General features: G+C 41.8%; 1 protein-coding gene across 1 annotated transcript; it reads right to left on the reverse strand.

Annotated features, from left to right (window-relative positions):
* Nucleotides 1-376: 376 nt before the first annotated feature.
* Nucleotides 377-19,540, reverse strand: FUNDC1 (FUN14 domain containing 1). The gene is made up of 5 exons (XM_054471645.2): nucleotides 19,344-19,540; nucleotides 18,482-18,638; nucleotides 15,010-15,085; nucleotides 3,905-4,033; nucleotides 377-837 (listed from the first exon to the last, which is right to left on the reverse strand). Exons 1-5 carry the CDS (start codon nucleotides 19,369-19,371, stop codon nucleotides 760-762), a joined length of 468 nt encoding a protein of 155 aa, XP_054327620.1. The 5' UTR covers nucleotides 19,372-19,540; the 3' UTR covers nucleotides 377-759.
* Nucleotides 19,541-23,262: the final 3,722 nt, after the last annotated feature.

The following is a 23,262-nucleotide window of genomic DNA, read 5'->3' on the forward strand; positions in this document are numbered from 1 at the left end:
CTGAAACATGTGCTGTGTCAACTCAGGGTTGAATGGATTAAGGGTGGTGCAAGATGTGCTTTGTTAAACAGATGCTTGAAGGCAGCATGCTCTTTAAGAGTCATCACCACTCCCTAATCTCAAGTACTCAGGGGCACAAACACTGCAGAAGGCCGCAGGGTCCTCTGCCTAGGAAAACCAGAGACCTTTGTTCATGTGTTTATCTCCTGACCTTCTCTCCACTATTATCCTATGACCCTGCCATATCCCCCTCTCCGAGAAACACCCAAGAATGATCAATAAATACTTCAGAAATTAAAAAAAAAAAAAAAAAAAAAGTCAACCTTAATACTGAAACTATAACACGAATTTTAAATTATGGACACATACCAGAAAACACAATGAAGAACATTTTATTTAAATAAAAAGAGAGTATTTCGCTAAGCAATAAACCCAACATTATTTCTTTTCTCTCCATATCTATATCCAATGGTGATATTTTATAGGCTAGTTTCTAAACAGATGCAAATTTTTACAAAGCGATGAAAGCCACGTTTTGCTCAGGAATACTATGGTTCACATACCATATAGGTTGTTTTACAGCAGATACTAGTTTGCCAAGCTTCAGATGGCAAAATGCTAAGTTGTGAATTGAGTATTGTCCAGCTAGTTGTTTCTCCTTGCCCTAGAGACTCTGGCAGTATGACTGCTGAGAGACTGCCTTATTGCTGCCACTTCTCTTCTCATAGTTGAATCCATTATGGGAGAATATTCATGTCCTTAAGATGCAAGTCCGAGCAAAAAGCCTCCCACAAATCCACTGGATATCACAATGTTCTGCTTGATAAATTCTGTTGCCTGAAAGAAAGTTTAAACAAAAATACTCTTAATTATGCTACAACAGGGATGAACCTTGAAAACATTATGCAAAGTGAAATAAGGTAGACAAAAAAGAACAAATATTACATGATTCTGCTCATATGAGTAGTCAGAAAGCAGAATACAGATCATTAAGAGCTGGGGAGAGAGGGAAACTGAAAATTAGTGTTTAATGGGCACAGAGTTTGGGATGATGAAAAAGTTCTGGAAATAGATAGTGGTAATGATTGCAGAAAAATGTGAATATGCTTAATGCCATTGAACTGTACGCTTAAAAATGGTTAAACTGGTAAAATTTTTGTATAACTATTTTACCACAATAAAAAGATGCACAAAAAAAAATTCTTACTGAATCCAGAGCCAAGTAGCAGTTTCAGCTATTTCCCTCAATTCAATAAATATTCAGCAAAAATTCCTGTGCACCTACTACTGCAGGTATCAAATAGCATGCAAGATCCCAGAAATGTCCCTGACTAATTGAAGGAGACTAGAGAACACAGTCATGCCCAGTAAGCTCCTTGGCTATTGAGATAATAAGTATATGGGCAGCAATAATCTCACAAGTAGAAAGAAATCTACCTGTAAGGTAGAGATGAATGGCCCATCATCAAGTTATTAACACAGATTATTTAATAAATTGTCACAGCAGGCACAATCGTATTTATTAATAGTCCATTTAGCCAACAGAAAAAAAATGTACAGGATCAAAACCAAAACAAATTACTTTGGTAAAATGTTTAACCAGAATAAAATCATGATGAAGCCATCAGACAAAGCCAGACTGTGAGATATTCTGCCTAGAGGTGTCAAAAATGTCAGTGCCATGAAAGATGGGGGAATAAAATTAACAGATGAAAGGACTATTTAAGACTAAATGAGACTTCATAGACATGATAACCAAAAACAATATATAATTTTTTTTCAGGGGGGCGGGTGGGAACAGGGTCTCATTCTGTCAGCCAGGCTGGAGTGCAGTGGCACAATCATGTCTCACAGCCTCAAGCAATCCTCCCACCTCAGCCTCCCAAGTAGCTGAGACTACAGGTGCATGCCACCACGTTCTAATTTTTGTATTTTCTGTAGAGACAAGGTCTCTCTCTGTTACCCAGGCTGATCTCAAACTCCTAGGCTCAAGAGAGCACCAAAGGGAGCACCTCAGCCTCCCAAAGTGCTGGGATTACAGGAGTGAACTACTGTACCTGGCATATAATTCTTAATTGGGAAAAAAAAAAGGCCATAAAAGATATTTTGTAGAAAAATATTAATATGAACTGCATATTAGAAAATACTGGCTGGGTGTGGTGGCTCAAACCTGTAATGCTCAGCACATTAGGAGGCTGAGGCAGGCAGGCTGCTTGAGCCCAGGAGTTTGAGACCAGCCTGGCAACATGGCAAAACCTCATCTCTACAAAAATATAAAAATTAGCTGGGCATGCACCTGTAGTCCCAGCTACTTGAGAGGCTGAGGTAGGAGAATCACTTGAGCCCAGGTGCTTGAGGCTGCAGTGAGCTGTGATCACACCATTGCACTCCAGCCTGGGTGACAGAGCAAGACCCTGTCTAAAAAAAATAAACAAAGAAAGGAAATACTATTATCTCATGTTACATTTTTTTTTTTTTATTAATAATGGCATTTGGCCAGGCATGGGAGCTCACGCCTGTGATCCTAGCACTTTGGGAGGCCGAGGCAGGAGGACTGCTTGAGCCCATGAGTTCGAGACCTGTGCAACATAGCGAGACCTTGTCTCTACTAAAACTTTAAAAATTAGCTGGGCGTGGTCATGCACACCTGTAGTCCCAGCTACTTGGGAGGCTGAGGTGGGAGGATCATTTGAGCCAGGGGAGTCAAGGCTATAGTGAGCCCTGATGATGCCACTGCATTCCAGCCTAAGCAACACAGTGAGACAGAATGAGACCCGTCTCAAAAAAAAAAAAAAAAAAAGTTGGCCGGGCCCGGTGACTCACGTCCCTAATCCCAGCACTTTGGGAGAGTGAGGCGGGAGGATCATGAGGTCAGGAGTTCGAGACCAGCCTGGCCAACATGGTGAAACCCTGTCTCTACTAAAGATACAAAAAATTAGCTGGGCGTGGTGGCGCGTGCCTGTAATTCCAGCTACTTGGGAGGCTGGGGCAGGAGAATCGCTTGAACCCAAGAGGCGGAGGTTACAGTGAGCCAAGATTGCGCCACTGCACTCCAGCCTGGGCTGCAGGGCGAGAACCTGTCTCAAAAAAGAAAAAAAAAAAAAAAAGTTTCTGAAGTGGCAGGTCCCACACAGTAAAAAAATAAAAAAGGTGGGGGGGGGTGGTGTATTCGTAGTTGTATAAGAGAATATCTGTACTCTTAGAAGATACATACTGAAGTATTTAGGGACGAAAAGTTATGACATCTTAAATACTTTGGAAAAAAAATTATCTGTGTGTGTCACCCACACACAGATAAAGTAAACATGGCAAATCATGAACAATTTGGTGAATAGATGAAGGGTATTGAGATATTCACTATATTTGTCTTTCAACTTTTTAACTGGTTTGAATTTTTTCAAACTAAAAAGTTGAGGGAGGTAAAAGGATAAAACAAAAACAAAGGCAAGGAAGTATTCAATTCCATTTTAAACAGAGTACAAAAGTAAAGGGTCAAATTACATCTGAAAACATTAATAAAATATATTAATCATATTAATAAAACATATATATTTTCAAACTATCATCAAGAAAAAAAATGTGTACTTTTAAGTTTTACTACACCTGTACATATTCATTTATAAAGGCAGAGGAAATATGTTGAAAAGAATGTTCTTAGTTTTTACAAGATCAAAGCGAGCTAGAGATAGGCAGGGGAATCTATGTTAACCACCAAAAAAAAAAAAAATAATGACTGATTTAAGTAGTGGTGTGATCTCAAATTTTACTTAACACTCTAGATATCTAACCAAAAACACCATTTTTAAAAAAGACAGTAATCCTCCCCAGTCACAGTTTCTGCTAAGGGACACCCATTAACCAAAAAAAGGAAAAAAAAAAAAGTCAAAATTATATATCATCTTACTTCTTCAATTAAATTGTTGATTTCAGGTGCTGCTTTGTTCGCTCGTTTCTTAATCTGTCTTTTTGCTTTATTTACATCTTTTTCAACTCTCTTCCAGTCAATCTGCACATAGCCACTATGACTAGCAATCTGCAAAAAATATAATAAAAATTATCAATACTAAACCAACTAGGTTGCTGACTATAATAGCCAAGAATATATAAACACTTAAGAGTTCTAGTAACCTATAAAACTTATAGCTAAGAAATTGCTTTTTCTCCACTAGTTTATTCATTTAACAGACACTAGTGCCTACCCTATGCTAGGTACTGAATAAGGCAGACATAAGCCCCTATCCTCAGAGAGCTTCAGGTCTGTTAGGGAAAAAAGACATTAAGCATACCTAAGTAACTAATTATTTAGATGTGATGAACAGTGTTTAGTACATGATGGGAAAATGATTCCAAAAACTGTCTTTTAACTATACTATCATTCTGTCACACCTTTTGGAATAGGGAATTAGTTAAAAAGATACAGAGATTATCTAGATTATATAGCTAATTTAAAAATACCTTTTAATTAAATAGATCTTTAATTATAAGGGATCATAAGCCAATCAGTTATTAGATCACTAAAGAAATTTAAGTAGCCTGGTAAGTATTTAAATAGCTCTCTTTACTTAAATTAAGAATACTTTCTGGTAATTGCTTTTGAAAGTAGAATATAAAACAAACTGTGCTCTACACAAGTTTCATGCCATAAATCCTTTTAATAAAACTATAGCTAAATGCCTATCATAAGAAAAATTATCATATGGTACTACTGAGAGACTGCAATATCTGAACAGGAACAACAGTGTGTGTGCAAGCCAGTCCAGTAACTCAGTGCCTCCAAATAATAAAATAGCCATATATACCATTATAAATCACTTCTGTAAAGCTTATGCTTTCTTTGTAATTTTTTAATGCATCACTTTTTTTTTGCCATTTGCACCCTGAATGAACACACTGACTTTTAGCCACACAGAAAAATACTTTAAATAATAAAAATATCTGATTTTGCATAAACAGGCTGACTAGAAATCATAGGTTCTATTTTGTCTGTGAATGACTCCACAGAAGAATTTGTTTATCTGCATTTCTTATATTTATTCATCCACTATCACTTCAAACTCCAGCCTCAGCAAAACAGTGGTGATCAAATGGCAAGTGAAGGCATTTTCTGCTAGTACTCGATACAGCAATTTGAGTCACAGGCATGGAGGTGATGATGAACCTTAGGAAAATTCTACATATAAATTGAAAAGACTTCTTATTGGCTTGCACTAAGTAATCAAAATAGTTGATTACTTTGAAGCTTTTGCAGAATTTTACTTTTTGCTGAATCTTAACATTTCTTCTTAATCCAAAGCTTGTGAGAAGTACAAATATTTTATGTATGTATATGGCTTTATTTTTTGGTTAGAACAAAATTTTTTTTGTTTTTGTTTTTTGAGACGGAGTCTCGCTCTGTCGCCCAGGCTGGAGTGCAGTGGCGTGATCTCCGCTCACCGCAAGCTCCGCCTCCCGGGTTTACGCCATTCTCCTGTCTCAGCCTCCCGAGTAGCTGGGACTACAGGCACTCGCCACCACGCCCGGCTGATTTTTTGTTTTTTAGTAGAGAAGAGGTTTCACCGTGTTAGCCAGGATGATCTCGATCTCCTGACCTCGTGATCCACCCGCCTCGGCCTCCCAAAGTGCTGGGATTACAGGCGTGAGCCACCGCGCCCAGCAGAACAAAAATATTATCTATGCCACCACTCATCAGCAACTCCCAATCCAACTGTCATTTTCAAGACTTAACATTTTAAGTTACAAAGTTTTTTTTAAAAAGCTAATCTTCATGCCATGAGTTAAACTGGTAGTGAAATTAAAAAAACAAAAAACAAACCTTAACTATATTCCCTGGGTGAGACCCCTTATCCACCCCTCAATCCCCAGCAAATGAATAAAGGAAACCATTTTAATGAGACAGATTAAACAAATTCTCACAAACAGCATTCTATACACAAAATATTTTTACATAGCCATTTGTCACTGATAATTAGTAAACCCAGTGTTATCTGAGATAAAGATTTTGTATAGTTTAAAGAATCCTCTACGTTTTGGGGGAAAATGTCAAACAGTTGCAAGGAAAATGAAAAACCTTGAGATGCTAAAGATACTAACGCCCCTTTCGAAGAAGACTTCCCTAACACCTCCAAGCAGACAGACCGTCTTCCCTCTGCTGTCTCAGCACTAAACACACCCTTCTAGCTCAGCACTGACCATATGGGCTGTGAATCTCTATATCCCTAGAGTCCCAACTAATGCCAAATGAATGAGACATAGTAAATAAATGATAACATAGTAAATAAATGACAATGAATAAAGACTAAATCTCAAAAGCTGTATTAACCAACCTGGCTCAAATAATGACTCCCAGCAACAAAATGGATGGGCTAGATTATCCCAAAGGACCCAACCTAGCATGTCTACTAACGAGAGAACGATCTTTGATGCTGGAGTGATCTACCATCACTGAACAAATTCTCTTGAGAATCTGTTCCTTGCAGGCAAAATGAAAAACCTTGAGATGCTAAAGCTATTAATGCCTCAAAAAAGAGAGAGAGAGAGAGAGATGAAGTCTCACTATGTTGCCCAGGCTGGTCTTGGACTCTTGGCATCAAGCCATCCTCCTGCCTTGGTCTCCCAAAGTGCTGGGATTACAGTGAGCCATGGCACCCAGCTGAGAAGTACACTTCTGATCAAACCGAAGAATACCAGTCTAAACTGAGCACCCTGCTCCAGTACAGAGATGACCAAGTACAAGCAATCTGCCCCAAGTGGGGTTCAGGTACAACCAACTTAACCAACCAATATATACAGGACACAATTCAGTCTTGTCCACACAAAATTCATCTGCAACTACAAGGAAATGCAAGCCAACAGACTGGGGAGGGAATGGGGCAGTGATGACTGCTTTTTTAACATTTGACTTCCTATAACACTAAAATATTTAACGGGATTATGTAAAGTACTTTCATTAGAATAAAAGCTTCCAAGTTAAAAAAATAAAATAAAATAAAATAATTCCAGGCCGGGCTCCGTGGCTCACGCCTGTAATGTTAGCACTTTGGGAGGCCGAGGCAGGCGGATTACCTAATGCCAGGAGTTCAAGACCAGCCTGGCCAACATGGTGAAACCCCATCTCTACTAAAAATACAAAAATTAGCTGGGCATAGTAGCGCATGCCCATAATCCCAGCTACTTGGAAGGCTGAGGCAAAAGAATCACTGGAACCCAGGAGGCAGAGACTGCAGTGAGCCAATATCACGCCACTGCACTCCAGCCTGGGCAACAGAGCGAGACATTATCTCAAAATAATAATAATAATGACAGAGGGGCTGGGCGTGGTGGCTCACCCCTGTACTCCTAGCACTTTGGGAGGCCAAGGTGGGCAGATCACTTGAGGCCAGGAGTTCGAGATCAGCCATGCCAACATGGTGAAACTAAAAACACAAAAAACTAGCTGGGCGTGGTGGCTCACACCTGTAATCACAGCTACTCAGGAGGCTGAGTTACAAGAATCAGGAGGCGGTTCTTGAACCCAGGAGGCGGAGGCTGCAGTGAGCTGAGATCCCGCCACTGTATTCCAGCCTGGGTGAAAGAGGGAGACTGTCTCAAAAATAAATAAATAAATAAATAATAATGCCAGAGGCCAGGCTCGGTTGCTCACGCCTATAATCCCAACACTTTGGGAGGGTGAAGCAGGCAGACTGCTTGAGCCCAGGAGTTTGAGACCAGCCTGGGCTATATGGCAAAATTCTGTCTCTACAAAAAATATAAAAATTAGCCAGACATGGTGGCATGCACCTGTAGTCCCAGCTACTTGAGAGGCTGAAGTGGCAGGATCGCTTGAGCCTCAGGAGTTCAAGGCTGCAGTGACCCATGGTCATGCCACTGCACTCCAGCCTGGGCCAGAGAGTGAGACTGTTTCCAGAAAACACACACACACACACACACACACCAGGCTTTCAGATAAAGATTCATGTCGGCCAAAAAGCTCTAAACAGATAGATGGGGCTTTTTGCTTGTGAACTTCACCATACGCTGATCTAACTGGGCTGTTTCACTGCGGGAAATTCTGCCCACCCCTAACTCCTTATCTTTAGATCATTTTTCTTGGACTGGTCAGATTTCCCAGAGAAGGGAAAGCCCCATCCACACGTCCATATTGTTTAGAGCTTTCCATCAACTTCTGGTGCTCAATTTTTAAATATGAGCAGACAACCAAGGATCATCAGACATGGAGGAAGGCCTTTAACTTGAAAACTAGAAACCAAAATAAACAAGCAGGAAAAAGGTTGGGGAGGGGAAACAAAACACCTTAGACAAACAGGGACTTGGTAGGAAGAAGCTTAAAACACACACACACACACACACACACACACACACACACACAGAAGCTTGATCATTTATGTCCTCAGAGAGATTAAAAAAGATAATGCACAACTGAAAGAGCTCTTAACGGCCAAAGCTGGTAAAATTTGAGCAATAAAAGAGCATTAGATTATAAACCAAAGTATAAAATAAATATCCATGAGTCCATATTGATATAAATAAATGACTGAATAAATAAAAGAAGAGACAAACCTTCCAATAGACTATTTCTAAATAATTTATGTAGCTACTCTGCCTTCAGAAAAGTGGAGCATAATTACACTCCTGAAATGTGGGCTATACACAGTGACTCCCTTCCAAAGAGTACAGTATGAGGCCCAGCACGGTGGCTCATGCCTGTAATCCCAGCACTTCGGGAGGCTGAGGAAGGCAGATCACTTGAGGCCAAGAGTTCAAGACCAGCCTGGCCAACATGGTGAAACCCCATCTCTACGGAAAATACAAAAATTAGCCAGACAGTGGTGTGCACCTGTAATTGCAGCTACTCGGGAGGCTAAGGCACGAGAATCACTTGAACCTGGGAGACTGAGGCTGCCATAAGCCAAGATCACACCACTTGCACTCCAGCCTGGGCAACAGAGTGAAACTCTGTCTCAGAAAAAAAAAAAAAGAAACCCCAAGAGTACAGTATGAAAAGGGAGAAAAGTTGGTGGATCCTCTCATATGGGGATAGTAGGAATACTTTCTGGAAGGCTACTTGACAATCAAGAGGCTTAAATATATATGTGTGTGTGTGTGTGTGTGTGTATATATATATTTTTTTTTTGAGATGGAGTTTCGCTTTTGTCACCCAGGCTGGTGTGCAATGGCATAATCTCGGCTCACTGCAACCTCTGCCTCCCAGGTTCAAATGATGCTCCTGCCTCAGCCTCCCGAGTAGCTGGGATTACAGGCATGCACCACCATGCCCGGCTAATTTTGTACTTTTAGTAGAGATGGGGTTTCACCTTGTTGGCCAGGCTTGTCTCGAACTCCTGACCTCAGGCGATCCGCCCGCCTCGGCCTCCCAAAGTGCTGGGATTACAGGCGTGAGCCACCATGCCTGGCCTAAATATGTATATTTTTGCTTTGTCTTAGACAAGTGTGCAAAGATGTATATAAATGGCTAGTCACTGCAGAGTTGTTTGTAAAGCTGAAAAAATAAACTGCTAGATGAACATTCTGTGTAGATGCTAAGAATTGCTTGTAGGACAGACTATTTGGATCAACACTCTGAACCTGCAGTCTATTAAGGCAGTCACTTCCAACTAGCATCTGGTGATTTAAGGAAAACTTTCAGTCTCTGCCACTTTCTAAGAACCTTCTATCTTCGAATTAGAGAAGACATTCAACTATACCATCTCTCAACAAACCTTCCTGGTCTACAGACATGCAATTAAAATGGTTTCCAAGAATGTTAGTGCTCCAGTAATATGATGTGTTTCTAAAAGTCTTATTGAAGGGACTGTCTTCTAACCATTGCATTGGTTGAAACAATGGGTTGGGGGAGGACAAGTCACACATAATAAATACATCCCACCAATCTCTTAAAAAAACAGTATCCAAGGCCGGGCGCGGTGGCTCACGCCTGCACTCCTAGCACTTTGGGAGGCCGAGGCAGGCGGATCATGAGGTCAGGAGATCGAGACCATCCTGGCTAACATGATGAAACCCTGTCTCTACTAAAAATACAAAAATTAGCCGGGTGTGGTGGCGGGCGCCTGTAGTCCCAGCTACTCGGGAGGCTGAGGCAGGAGAATGGCGCGAACCCGGGAGGCGGAGCTTGCAGTGAGCCGAGATCGCGCCACTGCACTCCAGCCTGGATGACAGAGCGAGACTCCGTCTCAAAAAAAAAAAAAAATAGTATCCAAGTATTAGCCATTAAAAAATTTAAAAAAAGATACTGCTCACTGCATCCATGAAGGAAAAGCAAGAAACAGAATGCTAAAGTCACATTAAAAGAACAACGGCAGGGCATGGTGGCTCACATCTGTAATCCCAGCACTTTGGGAGGCCGAGGTGGGTGGATCACTTGAGCTCAGGAGTTCAAGACCAGCCTGGGCAACATAGCAAAACTCCATCTCTACTAAAAATACAAAAAATTAGCCAGGCATGGTGGCGCATGCCTGTAGTCCCAGCTACTTGGGAGACTGGGGTGAAGAAATCACCTGAGCCCGGGAGGTCAAGGCTGCAGTGAGCCAAGATCGCACCACCGCACTCCAGCCCGGGCGAACAGAGTGAGACTCTGTCTCAAAAAAAAAACAAAAAACAAAAACAACAACAAAAAACTTGTTGAAGTTGAAGAAATCTCCCAGAAAATAGACCAAAAAGATGGAAGTGGAAAATTGAAAAGATTATTAGTGTTCTACCAAATCTAAGAAAGAAAGAAAAAAAAATTATTAGGCCAAGCAGATAGTGGCTCACGCCTGTAATCCCAACATTTTGGGAGGCCAAGGCAGGAGGATTGCTTGAGACCAGCCTGGGCAACATAGCAAGACCTCATCTCTATTTAAAAAAAGTTAAAAATAAGTCTAAAACTGTAAAATAAATAAAGAAAAATTAGACAACTGGTCCAGGAGATCCATATAACTGGAACTACAGAAAAAAAGATGGGAAAATTAAAGAGCAGGATATCCATTAACTAAATAAATATAAAGAAAATTTCCCCAAACTGAAAGGGCCCCTTGAGTTTCCAGCACAGTGGATGAAAATAGGCCCACAGTAAGGCACATCACTGGGAAAAATCAGAATACTGAGGACAAAAAAAATCCTATAAGCATTTACTGAAAGGAAAAAAAAAAACCCACACATGTAAAGGTTCAGAAATCAGAATTTAAACTTTTAACAGCAACACTGGAAGTCAGAAGACAATGGAGCAATATCTAAACCCAGCTATTAATAAATTATCAAACAAATGTGAGGATAAATGAAGAAATTTTCAGACATGCAAAGTCTCAAAAACTATAGCTCCCATTCTCACTTCCTACGAAAGCTATTGGAGGATGTGTCCACCAAAACAAGAGAATACATCAAGACATAGGATAGGCCAGGTGCAGTGGCTTACACCTGTAATCCCAACACTTTGGGAGGCCAAGGCGGGTGGAATGCTTGAGCCCAGGAGTTCGAGACCAGCCTGGGCAACATAGCAAGACCTCCCTATTATACAAAAATACAAAAACTAGCGGGCATGGTGGCACACGCCTGTAGACCCAGCTACTTGGGAGGCTGAGGCAGGAGGATCCCTTGAGCCCAGGAGGCAGAGTCTGTAGTGAGTGAGATTGTACCACTGCACTCTAGCCTGGGCAACAGAGCAAGACTGTCTCAAAAAACAAACAAACAAACAAACAAAAGACATAACATACAGGAAACAACCCCAAACAAAAAGGGAATATCCAGAAGGTATTGAAGAGAGATCCCAGGGTGAGAGCCGTATACCAGGCCTAGAAAGCAAACAGGACAGATGACTCTGGGACCAAGTTTGCCCAGACGGTTAAACTGATGAACTATTTGATACATATGACAATGAAAGGTGAGTTACACAACTAGTAGTTGTCTAAAGAAATAATCCTGGGCCAGGTGTGGTGGCTCACACCTGTAATCCCAGCACTTTGGGGGGCCGAGGCGGGCAGATCACGAGGTCAGGAGATCGAGATCATCCTGGCTAACACAGCAAAACCCTGTCTCTCCAAAAAAAATACAAAAAAGTTAGCCGGGCGTGGTGGTGGGCGCCTGTTGTCCCAGCTACTTGGGAGGCTGAGGCAGGAGAGTGACGTGACCCCGGGAGGCGGAGCTTGCAGTGAGCTGAGATCGCGCCACTGCACTCCAGCCTGGGTGACAGAGCAAGACTCCGTCTCAAAAAAAAAAAAAAAAAAGAAAGAATCCTGGCCGGGCGCGGTGGCTCACGCCTGTAATCCCAGCACTTTGAGAGGTCGAGGTGGGCGGATCGCCTGAGGTCAGGAGTTCGAGACCAGCCTGGCCAACATGGTGAAACCCCCATCTCTACTAAAAATACAAAAATTAGCCGGGCATGGTGGCAGGTGCCTGTAATCCCAGCTACTTGGGAGGCTGAGGCAAGAGAATCGCTTGAACCCAGGAGGCGGAGGTTGCAGTGAGCCGAGATCGCGCCATTGCACTCCAGCCTGGGCAACAAGAGCAAAACTCTTGTCTTAAAAAAAAAAAAAAAAAGAAGAAGAAAAGAAATAATCCCGGCCACCCGCGGTGGCTCACGCCTGTAATCCTGTAATCCCAGCACTTTGGGAGGCCTAGGCGGGTGGATCAATAGGTCAAGAGTTCTAGACCAGCCTGGCCAAGATGGTGAAACCCCATCTCTACTAAAAATACAAAAATTAGCCGGGTGCGGTGGCAGGCACCCGTAATCTATAATCCCAGCTACTTGGGAGGCCGAGACAGGAAAATCACTTGAACCCGGGAGGCGGAGGTTGCAGTGAGCCAAGATTGCGCCACTGCACTCTAGCCTCGGCGACAGAGTGAGACTCTGTCTCAAAAAAAAAAAAAAAAAAAAAAAAAAAATCCCAAACTTCCTAGTAGAAATAATGGCCAAAACCTTCCCAAACAGGATTAAAGACATAAATTCACAGGTTCAAGAAGTTCAGTGAACTCCAAGTAATCAATCTCAGTGAACTCCATATAATGAATGATCTAACACAATTATGAAAAAAGGGAAGTAACTACACTCAGACGATTGAGGGAGAGGGAAGAAAGCATTCAGGTATGTGAGATTTGGGGGAGAAGTGTAGGGAAAACAAAACAGGTCAATAAATGACAGCTAAATTTTCCTATTCCATAATGGGAAGCCAATAGTTCACACCTAAAACTGAAAGATCAAGAAATGTCCAATTAACTTGTTTAGGAAAAAAGAGATTACTACCTCAAGAATCAGTTAAGAGTTCAAACTGGATGTCTCAAGGGATGGAAAAATGGGGGTAGTGAGAGAGGTGGAGGATTACTCTAATCTGTAACAAGCCTTGCACAAGTACTTGGCCCTTTGAATTATAAGCATGTATAACTCCAAAAAATTAAAACGAAGAGATTGTGTACTTTAAGATGGCAGTGTAATAAATATCTATTGGAAAACACTTAATATTGTTACCAGAAAAGCTTTAAGTTCTAAATAAACTAATATTTACCTTTAAATATAAGAAAGGTCACAAAAATATGAAAGTGGGCCTAAAGAATATTAGGCAATTAGCCTAAAAGCCATTTGTTACTTTATTTCCCCTTTCACTTTCCTTCAACTGAGTTTTCAAGGTTAGTCATATTTGTGGGAAAAACTGGTTTGATGCAGATAGGTCCTATGTTGTTCTGCCTTAAAAACTTCAAAGACTATGTGGACTAAATGCGGAAAAGTGGGAGGTGGCAATGACAAAATGTGGATTTGAATGGTGCATATTGAGTGAACTGAAATGGACTTCTGAAAAACTGACATGCAGAGTGGATTAAAATATACACTTCTCTCCATTCTGTGAACATTTTAGGAAACTCTGCTTCAGTCCAGTACCCTTTTACACTAACAGAAATGACAACTGAGTCTTCAAAATAGCTATGGAATAAAATATGCTCTTGATTCCATATAAAACCAAGTCAAAATCAGCTTAAGTAAAATTATCATCTGTACTAATGCTGGCATATTCATCCGAAGAACTAAATTTAGGTATTAATCATGTTTTTTTACCTCTTACTACAAGTAAAAAGCAATTATTCCTAATAACGTCACCAAGAAAACATACATATTTTTAAAAGGCTGTTTAGTGAACAACTCAAAATCTGTGCTTCATACATACAAATCCAGTCCCCTTGTACTACAACTACACCAGTTATTACATGATCGATGGCTTAGGTGCTGAATTCAGATTTTGGTGGCTATGAACATCAATCATTTTTAAAATCTAGTACAACTGACAGTTCTCTGTATCTTTAAAAGTGCTGCTCACATTCATTCGTAGAGATTTTCAATTTGGATTTACTATATTTGATCTTCAAGGAATGATATTTTTGAAAAAATATATGCCGAACAGACATGAATGCCAGAAAATGCCCTGATAAACATCCTCTAATGGCAAAGCATTTTTAGATCTTATACTTACAAGAATATGAACAAAACTAAAACTTCAAATCTATCTGCCTCAGATATAAGATTACGGATTTTTGTTTTGTTTTGGTTTTGTTTTGTTTTGTTTGGAGACAGAGTTTCGCTCTTGTTGCCCAGGCGGGAGTGCAATGGCACAATCTCGGCTCACTGCAACCTCCGCTTCCTGGGTTCAAGCGATTCTCCTGCCTCAGCCTCCCAAGTAGCTGGGATTACAGGCATGCACCACCATGCCAGCTAATTTTTGTATTTTCAGTAGAGACGGGATTTCACCATGTTGGCCAGGCTGGTCTTGAACATCTGACCTCAAGGGATCTGCCTGTCTCTGCCTCCCAAAGTGCTGGGATTACAGGCGTGAGCCAACACGCCCAGCAATGGCTGTCTTTTTAATAGCTGGGATCAAACTACGCTTAATAACTCAGAAGTATTTAAATTGTTATCATCTTTCAAGACAAAAGTCAGCTTCCAAAACTCATTGTAGCTCTTCCATAAACTGATGCCTAAAAGAAAAATTCCACCTTCTATGAAAGCAAAGGCAAGTGCTTAAAGCTCTGACATACCTGAAGAAGAAGAAAGCCACCACCTACTGCAGTTGCTGCAAGTTTTCCAACTTTCTGGAACAGAAATCCTGCACACCTTTAATCAAATAACAAAAGATGGAAACAATCAATTATGTACTAAACCCTCTCCCTCTTCTACTTTTCATTGCTTTCCTAATAAAATCTTACGTCTTCGCATTTCTTTTGATCACATCCCTTACCTACTCAGAAACCTTCTCAGAAACCCCTTACTTATATAGGCTAGTCAAAAACGCACAATCTAAAATGTCTGAAATTTGCTTCAAAATAAGGGACGGAGAGAAGAGGAGGGGAATTTATAGAAAAAAAAGAGCAGCTACTAAAATAACGACAAGTACTCAGGGGTTCATTATACTCCTCCTACATTTGTATAAGCTGAAACCTCCCGTAATAAAAGTGATGTTTTGCTTAATACAGTCAAGATGGTCCATACACCTGATTGACCCCCACCTTCGGCTCCAACCCCATTAACCTCCAAATAGGTCATCACCTTTGCTCAAGCTATTAATCTCCCTGCTTCTAGGGGTTTCTGCCTAGCTCTAGTAAATCTAAAGCTTTCCTACCCTTTCAGGTCCAGCTGTTGTTCCACTCAATAACTATACTTCAGCCCACATTTCTAAAGGCCTCCTTATCTATATCTACCTATTTTTATATTAAACGTTTTTTGTGTCTCATCTACCCTGTGTCAGCTCATACTTCTTTTGTGATTAATTCACTCCTTTAGTGAGCTCACATTCCCTTCAGCATTCCAGATCCACACTGTGCAAATGAATCCTATATTTCTAACTCTAGCCTTCTGCACTGGGTTGAATGGTGTCCCCCCCAAAATTCACATCCTTCCCAAAACCTCTAAATGTGACCTTATTTGAAAACAGAGTCACTGCAGATGTAATAAGTTCAGATGAGATCATACTGGATAGGGTGGGCCTTTAATCCGATGAGGACGCACACAGAGGGAAGATGACATGTGAGGACAACAGAGGCAGAGACTGGAGTAATACGTCTACAAGCCAAGGAATGACAAGGATTGCTGGCAACCACCAGAAGCTAGCAGAGAAACATAAAACAGATTTCTCCCTCTGAGCCTCCAAGAAGGAACAAACCCTGTTGACATCCTGATTTCAGACTTCTAGCCTCCAGAACTGTGAGAGAATAAATTTCTGTTGTTATTTAATTTAATTTATTTATTTATTTTTTAGACGGAGCTCGCTCTGTCACCCAGGTTGGAGTGCACTGGTGCCATCTCAGCCCACTGCAACCTCCGCCTCCCGGGTTCAAGCAATTCTCCTGCCTCAGCCTCCCAAATAGCTGAGATTACAGATGCGTGTCACCACACCAGGCTAATTTTTGTATTTTTAGTAGAGACGGCGTTTCACCATGTTGGCCAGGCTGGTCTTGAACTCCTGACCTCAAGTGATCCACCCACCTTGGCCTCCCAAAGTGCTGGGATTATAGGCATGAGCCACCGCGCCTGGCCTCCACGGTTCTATATACTTTATCTCTAACACGTTATTTGACTGTCTTCTCCTTTCCATTCTCAAGGTCATCATTACCTTGCTTCCAGAACACTTTAAGGGCCCTCTAACTGGTCTCAACACCTCCCATCTCTCCTAGCAATGACCCATCCTAATAGTTTTAATTTTTTGTCATGATCAAAAGCCTACAGCTACCTACAGCTAAATAAAATCTCCTCAGCTTCCTATACATGTCTTGAATTGGTCTAAATTGCAAACTTGTTAGGTTAGTGCCTATTAACTGTTCCTCCTTAATATACACCATAACATCACATCAGTTTTACATCCTAAGAAAATTGCAAAAATTTACTACACTGAATATAGTCATTGCAACAAATCGCCTGTATAATTATTAGAGTTCTGTTATACAGCTCCTGGACCAACACCTGGCTATAATCCAAATGTGTGTGTGTATGTGTGTATACATATATATATATATACATATATATACATATATATGTCAGCAAAAAGGCTCAGAAAAGGGAACAGAAAAGGCAGGCAGCAGCCACAATGTCCCTTGGACTGTGCTCCACAAGCATGTGTATCCACTGCTTGATGGCATCAGTCACTAAAATGAACCTATCTCCTGCTGCTCTGTCTCTAGGCTTTCCGAGCAAAACTTCTGCCAATGATGGGGCTTCATCTACAAGGAGTCTGGTCTCCAAGGAGAAACAATGAAATGACTTGATAATTCTATTCTCAATTATTTTTGAGTCTGTTTTAAGACTGGGCTTTAGGCCCTGAATGACATTAACCAATCACCCATGGAACCAAATTGTGAGCTTATTTAAGCAGAGAGCCATACCCTGAATTACAGGGCTAGAGGAACTATCAGCCTGTGGAGAATCATCTGAATGACCAGGCCCTGACAGGCATCTCTCTTCTAATTGCAGGCTTTTTTCCTGCAGCAGCATTAGTAAGTACATATCATGAATAAATGCCGCACCTCTGCACCACAGAATCTTCACAATGAGTATTTCTATCATAAAATGGCATTTGCAAAAAGGCATAGAGGAGTGTGTCATTATTCCAAGGTGCATGTAAAACACAAATCAAAAAACTCATCGTTATACTTATCAAGTAGAAACATGTAAATATTTCAATTAAATCTATGTAAGATGAATTTAAATAAGAATCTAAGAAAAAATGCTTATGCACAAGTTAAGTACCCTCACTAACTCCAAAATTTCTCTACAGTCACGAACATTTTCAAAACAGTCAAATTTGTTTCTGCCCCTTGTTATCTGGCTAGTCTTTTTATTATAAGAACAGAATTAGATCCACAGTAGCCATTGTGTTATCACGTGGTCTGAAATGTTAACTGGTCAGGCTGATGGTTATTAACTACTTCTTAATGGACTCCACAATATTATCAAGTAAGCAATCAGACCTTTAAACACAGAATTAACGTTCTACAGCTCTTTTTCCAAGAGTTATCATAATCTGAACGAGCCCACAAAAAACAGAATCATCTGTATCATCACCAATAATTCACACTGAGCATTTTACACTGCTCTGTACAGGGCTGACAATACCAGAGGCCAGTTCTACCGTGGGAGTTTCTTAGGTTTTTTCAGCAGTTAGCACTGAATGAAATGTAAAAATTTACATATAATTAACTCATATATTTCTTCCTTTCTACTATCACTGAATCAGATCCACGACATTTGCTGAACATGAGAATGGGGAAATTATATAAAGAATCAAAAGAAGGATGAGGAGGGAGGAGAGGAACAGTGGTGGGCATGGGGGAGGGGATCGTCAAAACCCAACAGGGAGCCTGGGAATGTAGATTACATCAATTTTAACTCAGAGAAAAGCCTCTTCTGGAATTAACAGTGTAGACCCACTGCATGTGCACGGTGATTCTTGCCCATGTATGAAAGGACAGCAGTGTCAGGCCCCCAAATGAAATTTAATGAAAAAGACGTTGTTCTCACCAGCCAGTAACGCCACCCATTACAATCTGGGTAGCTACTGAGTATTTTTCTACCATAGGTCCCGAACTGTGGCCAAACACTCGATTCCACCACTGGTGTCTTCTTGCATACTCAGTTAAATCCAACACTTCATAAGAGTCGTCATCACTTTCATAGTCTTCAAAATAGCAAAATGCAAAAAATAAATGTAGAGTCAATGAAAAGTCAGAAATGTCCTATACATCTTTTTAAAAATCTGTTACAACTCATTAGTTCTGGCCTACAGCTAAAAATGCCCACATAGAAACTACTGACTTTATTTAACTCAATTCTTGAGACCAGGGCCTCAAGAGTAAAGGACCCTGCAACAATGACCCCCATCTGCTTTCCCAAAGGCCCAGGGACCAGCCTGGGGTCACGAAGCCAGGGCCAACTCAGAATGACACAGTAGTGAGGGATCACCCCCACCTCCAAACCTTAGTAGGGTCAAGGTCAGAGCAGGGTCCATTTTCATCAGTGGGAGGAATGGGGATGGGGAGGGGTCCTCCTGAGAGAACTAGTCTGGAGCTCAGCGAAATCACTTGAGTCTAGACGTTTAAAAAAAGAAAATAATAATACATTTGAAGATGGAGATGAAGGGCCGGAGGTGAAGGTAAGGCAGGAGGCAGGCAGGGCTGTGCTGGGGGTGGGGGTGGCTCTCCGCTTGAGTTCCGCAGAGAGAGGAGGAAAAAGTCTAGCTCGGAGGGGGTGCGCGAAGGGGCTGCCTTAAAAAAAAAATAGAGCTCGAAGAATCCTAGGGCAGGGGAAGGAAGAGGTGCCATAGGAGCAAGGTCGAGGGCTGTGAGCCGCGTCCCAGATACCACTTCAGGCCCTGGCCGCTCACCTTGGGGAGGGGGGTTCCGGGTCGCCATGATACCGCCAGCGGCCAATTCTGGAGTGGTCCCCACCCGCCCTCCTCTCCCTGGCACTTTAAGAGCCGCTCTAGGCCAGGATGGAAGTCTATGGTCTCTTTTTTCCTCCTCCTCCTACTCCAGGCGCGTAGTCCTGTCTCCGCCCCCTTCTCTCAGCGCAGGACCTTCTGCCTTCTGCGCAGGCGCGAAACTCCGGAATGTGGGGAGGGCCGGGCGGATCATAGCCCCGCGAGAGCGTAGGGGACTTGTAGTCCGTTGCCTTTCGCAACTAGGAAGGGGGAGGGACCGCCCCTCCTAGAATTTCCGTAACTTGAATTTGATTATTTTGTTTTAAAAGAGCCTTAAGGGCTGAAGGAATGGGGTGAAGGGCGCCACATGGTGGTACAAAGGGAAAACCAGCTGGGTATTGACAAAGACTCTCTCCTTGACCAAACTTTAGTCCGGAGGCTCCTCTGAGCTGTTTTTGACTGGGTCTCCTCCTTGGATCGTCTTTGACCTGCCTAGTCCATTTGTGGTAAGAATGCAGTTAAGTCAGTTTAGTAAGAACTCCCCCACCCTTAATATCGAATCACCCTCAATATCCGATCAAATTCCTCAACCCCACTCTTGATATCTGATCACTCTGCCACCAGCAAAAATCCTGTTAAATTGACTTTAGCAAGAATACCCCTACCCTTCATGTCTACTCTTGGTAATCTTCCACCCATTGATTCATTCAATCTGATCATTTACTATAAATTCCCTGCTGTATTCAGAGTTGAGACCCATCACTCACCCCTATTGCCATAGTCTTTGTTTTTCGAGAAAGGGTATTGCTCTGTCACCAGGCTGGAGTGCAGTGGCGCTATCATGGCTCACTGCAGCCTCAAACTCCTGGGCCCAAGAGATCGGCCCACCTCAGCCTCCAGAGTACCCAGGACTCCAGGCGTGCATCATCACTCCCGGCTAATTTATTTTTATTTTTTGTGGAGAGTAGTAGGTCTCCCTGTGTTGCCCAGGCTGCTCTTGAACTTCTGGGCTCAAGCAGTCTTCCTGCCTCTGCCTCCCAAAGTGCTGGGATTACAGATGTGAGCCACCATGCCAGGCTGTATTGCAATAGTTGTGACACCTATTGCAGTAGTCATGAACAAAGTCTTCCTTACCATTTTAAGAAGTGTCCCATAATTTTTTTGTCAGGCCCATCACTTGCATACCGTCAGAATAATTTTTTAACACTATTTTGAACACTCTACCAGAATTCAAATGCTTGAGGAAAAAGGCTTGTAAAAGATAAGAGAAACCCTGTTTCAAGCCATACTTTTCTAAGGGCGCAAGCGCTCACAAAGGGACCACAAGTTTTCTAATGCCCTGCTGCTAGAAATTGGAATCTGTTTACCTGCTCTCTCTGTCTTGAGTTCCTGCCAGGAATCCAAAGGAGGTAAAGAAAGGCCTAGAAACCTCGTAATTCCTGACCTGGCAAGAGGACATAATTTTTTAATGTCATTGTTTTGTTTGTTTGTTTGAGATGGAATCTCACTCTGTCGCCCAGGCTGGAGTGCAATGGCACAATCTCGGCTCACTGCAACCTCCACCTCCCGAATTCAAGTGATTCTCCTGCCTCAGCCTCCCAACATCCCAAGGAGCTAGGATTACAGGCACGTGCCACCACGCCCGGCTAATTTTTGTATTTTTAGTAGAGACGGGGTTTCACCATGTTGCCCAGGCGGGTCTTGAACTCCTGATTTCAGTGATCCACCCACCTGGGCCTCCCAAAGTGCTGGGATCACAGGAGTGAGCCACCGTACCTGGCCAGCATCATTCTTATTATTTAAATCTGACAGAGGAACAAGGTCAAGGTCTTCACCCAGAAACTCTATGGGATTCTATGAATACAAAGCCATATTGATCACCAAGCAGCTAACCCCAGTCCACATAAACCAACCCAGAAACTTGTCTTGAATTTGCATTGCACCCGCATCTGCTGTACAATTAAACAAAAGTCCTCTCAGTATTTATTTTAATGGAAAAACAAGGAATTCTGGTATAAATTGCATTACTTTAAAAATTGGCTTGCATAGTTGCACTTGGCTTTTCAAATCCTGGCACTTTCTTATTTCTTTTTACAATATGCCCATTTATTAATATTCTTATTTATTAATTACTTTTAATAGCAAACCACAATTACTTTTGCACCAACTTAACACATAGCTTGCAAGTTTATGTTTTGTCATTTGTTGACTGGGAAAGGAATTTTCCTAAGCATGTAAAATCCCTATAAATTGAATGGCTTACCTTCATTATCATTTGTCTTATGATACTAATTTCTAGTAACTATTGAGTAACTTGTCTCCCTTTATTTCTTACCATATCTCTGCAAATAATTAGCCTGTTAGCCTCAATTATGTTTTATTTTAATTTAAAACTGATTGGAAAATCAAATTCTCTTTTGCTACGACCCAGTATAATTTCACTGTGTAGAGATAGCAAAAGCATGTGGACAATCCTGGCAATCACTTTATTTAAATTAATGTTCATGGAGGTGGTTTGCAAGGTTGTGTTTGAAATGCTTGTTCTCCGGTGCCATAAAGAAATAGCACTTGAACATAAATTTAATTTATTTAGTAAGGCCATTTTTACTTTTTGCAGAAAGGGAACACTCGCTAGCAGTTTTGCAACAAGAGTACACTGAACAAAGGACACAGGGTCATTTATAACCTGACGCGTCTACCTTACTGCTGTGTCCGGTTTCCATTGGCTGGAACGGGACCTCACATTCTGTATTTGTCTTGATTGGCTAGCAACTTGGAAGTTTTTAAAAGAGGCAAAGGTAGAGGAGAACAAAGGAAAGAGGAAGTAACTTGTGGAATGCTGAGAAAGATAAAAACACTTTTAAATAAGGAAGAGGAACAGGCTATGACCTAATGCTTGCTTGGACCAGTATAAGCATGCCAGGGCAAATATTGAGGCTAAATTGTAGGAGCTAAGAAGATAAAGTACATTGATTTCTTTATTACGGCTAGCAGATATTTAAGAATGTTAGCACAGGTCTTTGAATAAATTTTGCTTTTAAGAGATGTGACCATTTATTCCTAATTAGACCGGTAGGAACATCTTTGAAGAGGAACCTCTATTTTACTTTTTACAGTTGAGGGAAGAGGATGGAGGAGAGGACCACAAACTGTCTAAACACATAGCCAAAAAAGAACACAATTAAGATGAGAGACTGGGCTGGGCACCGTGGCTCACTCTTGTAATCCCAGCACTTTGGGAGGCCGAAGCGGGTGGATCACCTGAGGCCGGGAGTTTGAGACCAGCCTGACCAACTTGGAGAAACCCCGTCTCTACTAAAAATACAAAAAATTAGCTGGGTGTGGTGGTGGGCACCTATAATCCCAACTACTCGGGAGGGTGAAGCAGGAGAATCACTTGAACCCGGGAGGCGGAGGTTGCAGTGAGCCGAGATCACGCCATTGCACTCCAGCCTGGGCGACAAGAACAAAACTCCATCTTGAAAATAATAATAATAAATGAGAGCCGGGCTTGGTGACTCACGCCTGTAATCCCAGCACTTTGGGAGGCTGAGGTGGGAGGACCACTTGATGTCAGGAGTTCGAGACCAGCCTGGCCAACATGGTGAAACCCCCTCTCTACTAAAAAAAAATACAAAAATACAAAAAAGCCGGGTATGGTGGCACACGCCTGTAGTCCCAGCTACTCAGGAGGCTGAGACAGGAGAATTGCTTGAACTTGGGAGGCGAAGGCTGCAGTGAGCCGAAATCACGCCACTGCACTCCAGCCTGGGTGAGACAGAGCAAGACTCCATCTCAAAAATAATAATAATAATAATAAAAGAGAGACTGAAGTATCTCAAAAGTGAGGATATTGGAAACTTTGGACATTAATAGGGTGGTC

Source organism: Pongo pygmaeus, chromosome X (assembly GCF_028885625.2).
Source record: "Pongo pygmaeus isolate AG05252 chromosome X, NHGRI_mPonPyg2-v2.0_pri, whole genome shotgun sequence".
In the NCBI taxonomy this organism is placed as follows: Eukaryota; Metazoa; Chordata; class Mammalia; order Primates; family Hominidae; genus Pongo; species Pongo pygmaeus.

Excerpts from the sequence above, each read along its gene's own strand:
- FUNDC1 (XM_054471645.2), bottom strand. The coding sequence starts at position 19,371 with ATGGCGACCCGGAACCCCCCTCCCCAAG. Across the intron at positions 18,639-19,343 it reads CCGGAACCCCCCTCCCCAAG|ACTATGAAAGTGATGACGAC; the intron begins GTGAGCGGCCAG and ends GCTATTTTGAAG. Across the intron at positions 15,086-18,481 it reads ATGGGTGGCGTTACTGGCTG|GTGTGCAGGATTTCTGTTCC; the intron begins GTGAGAACAACG and ends ATTTGATTAAAG.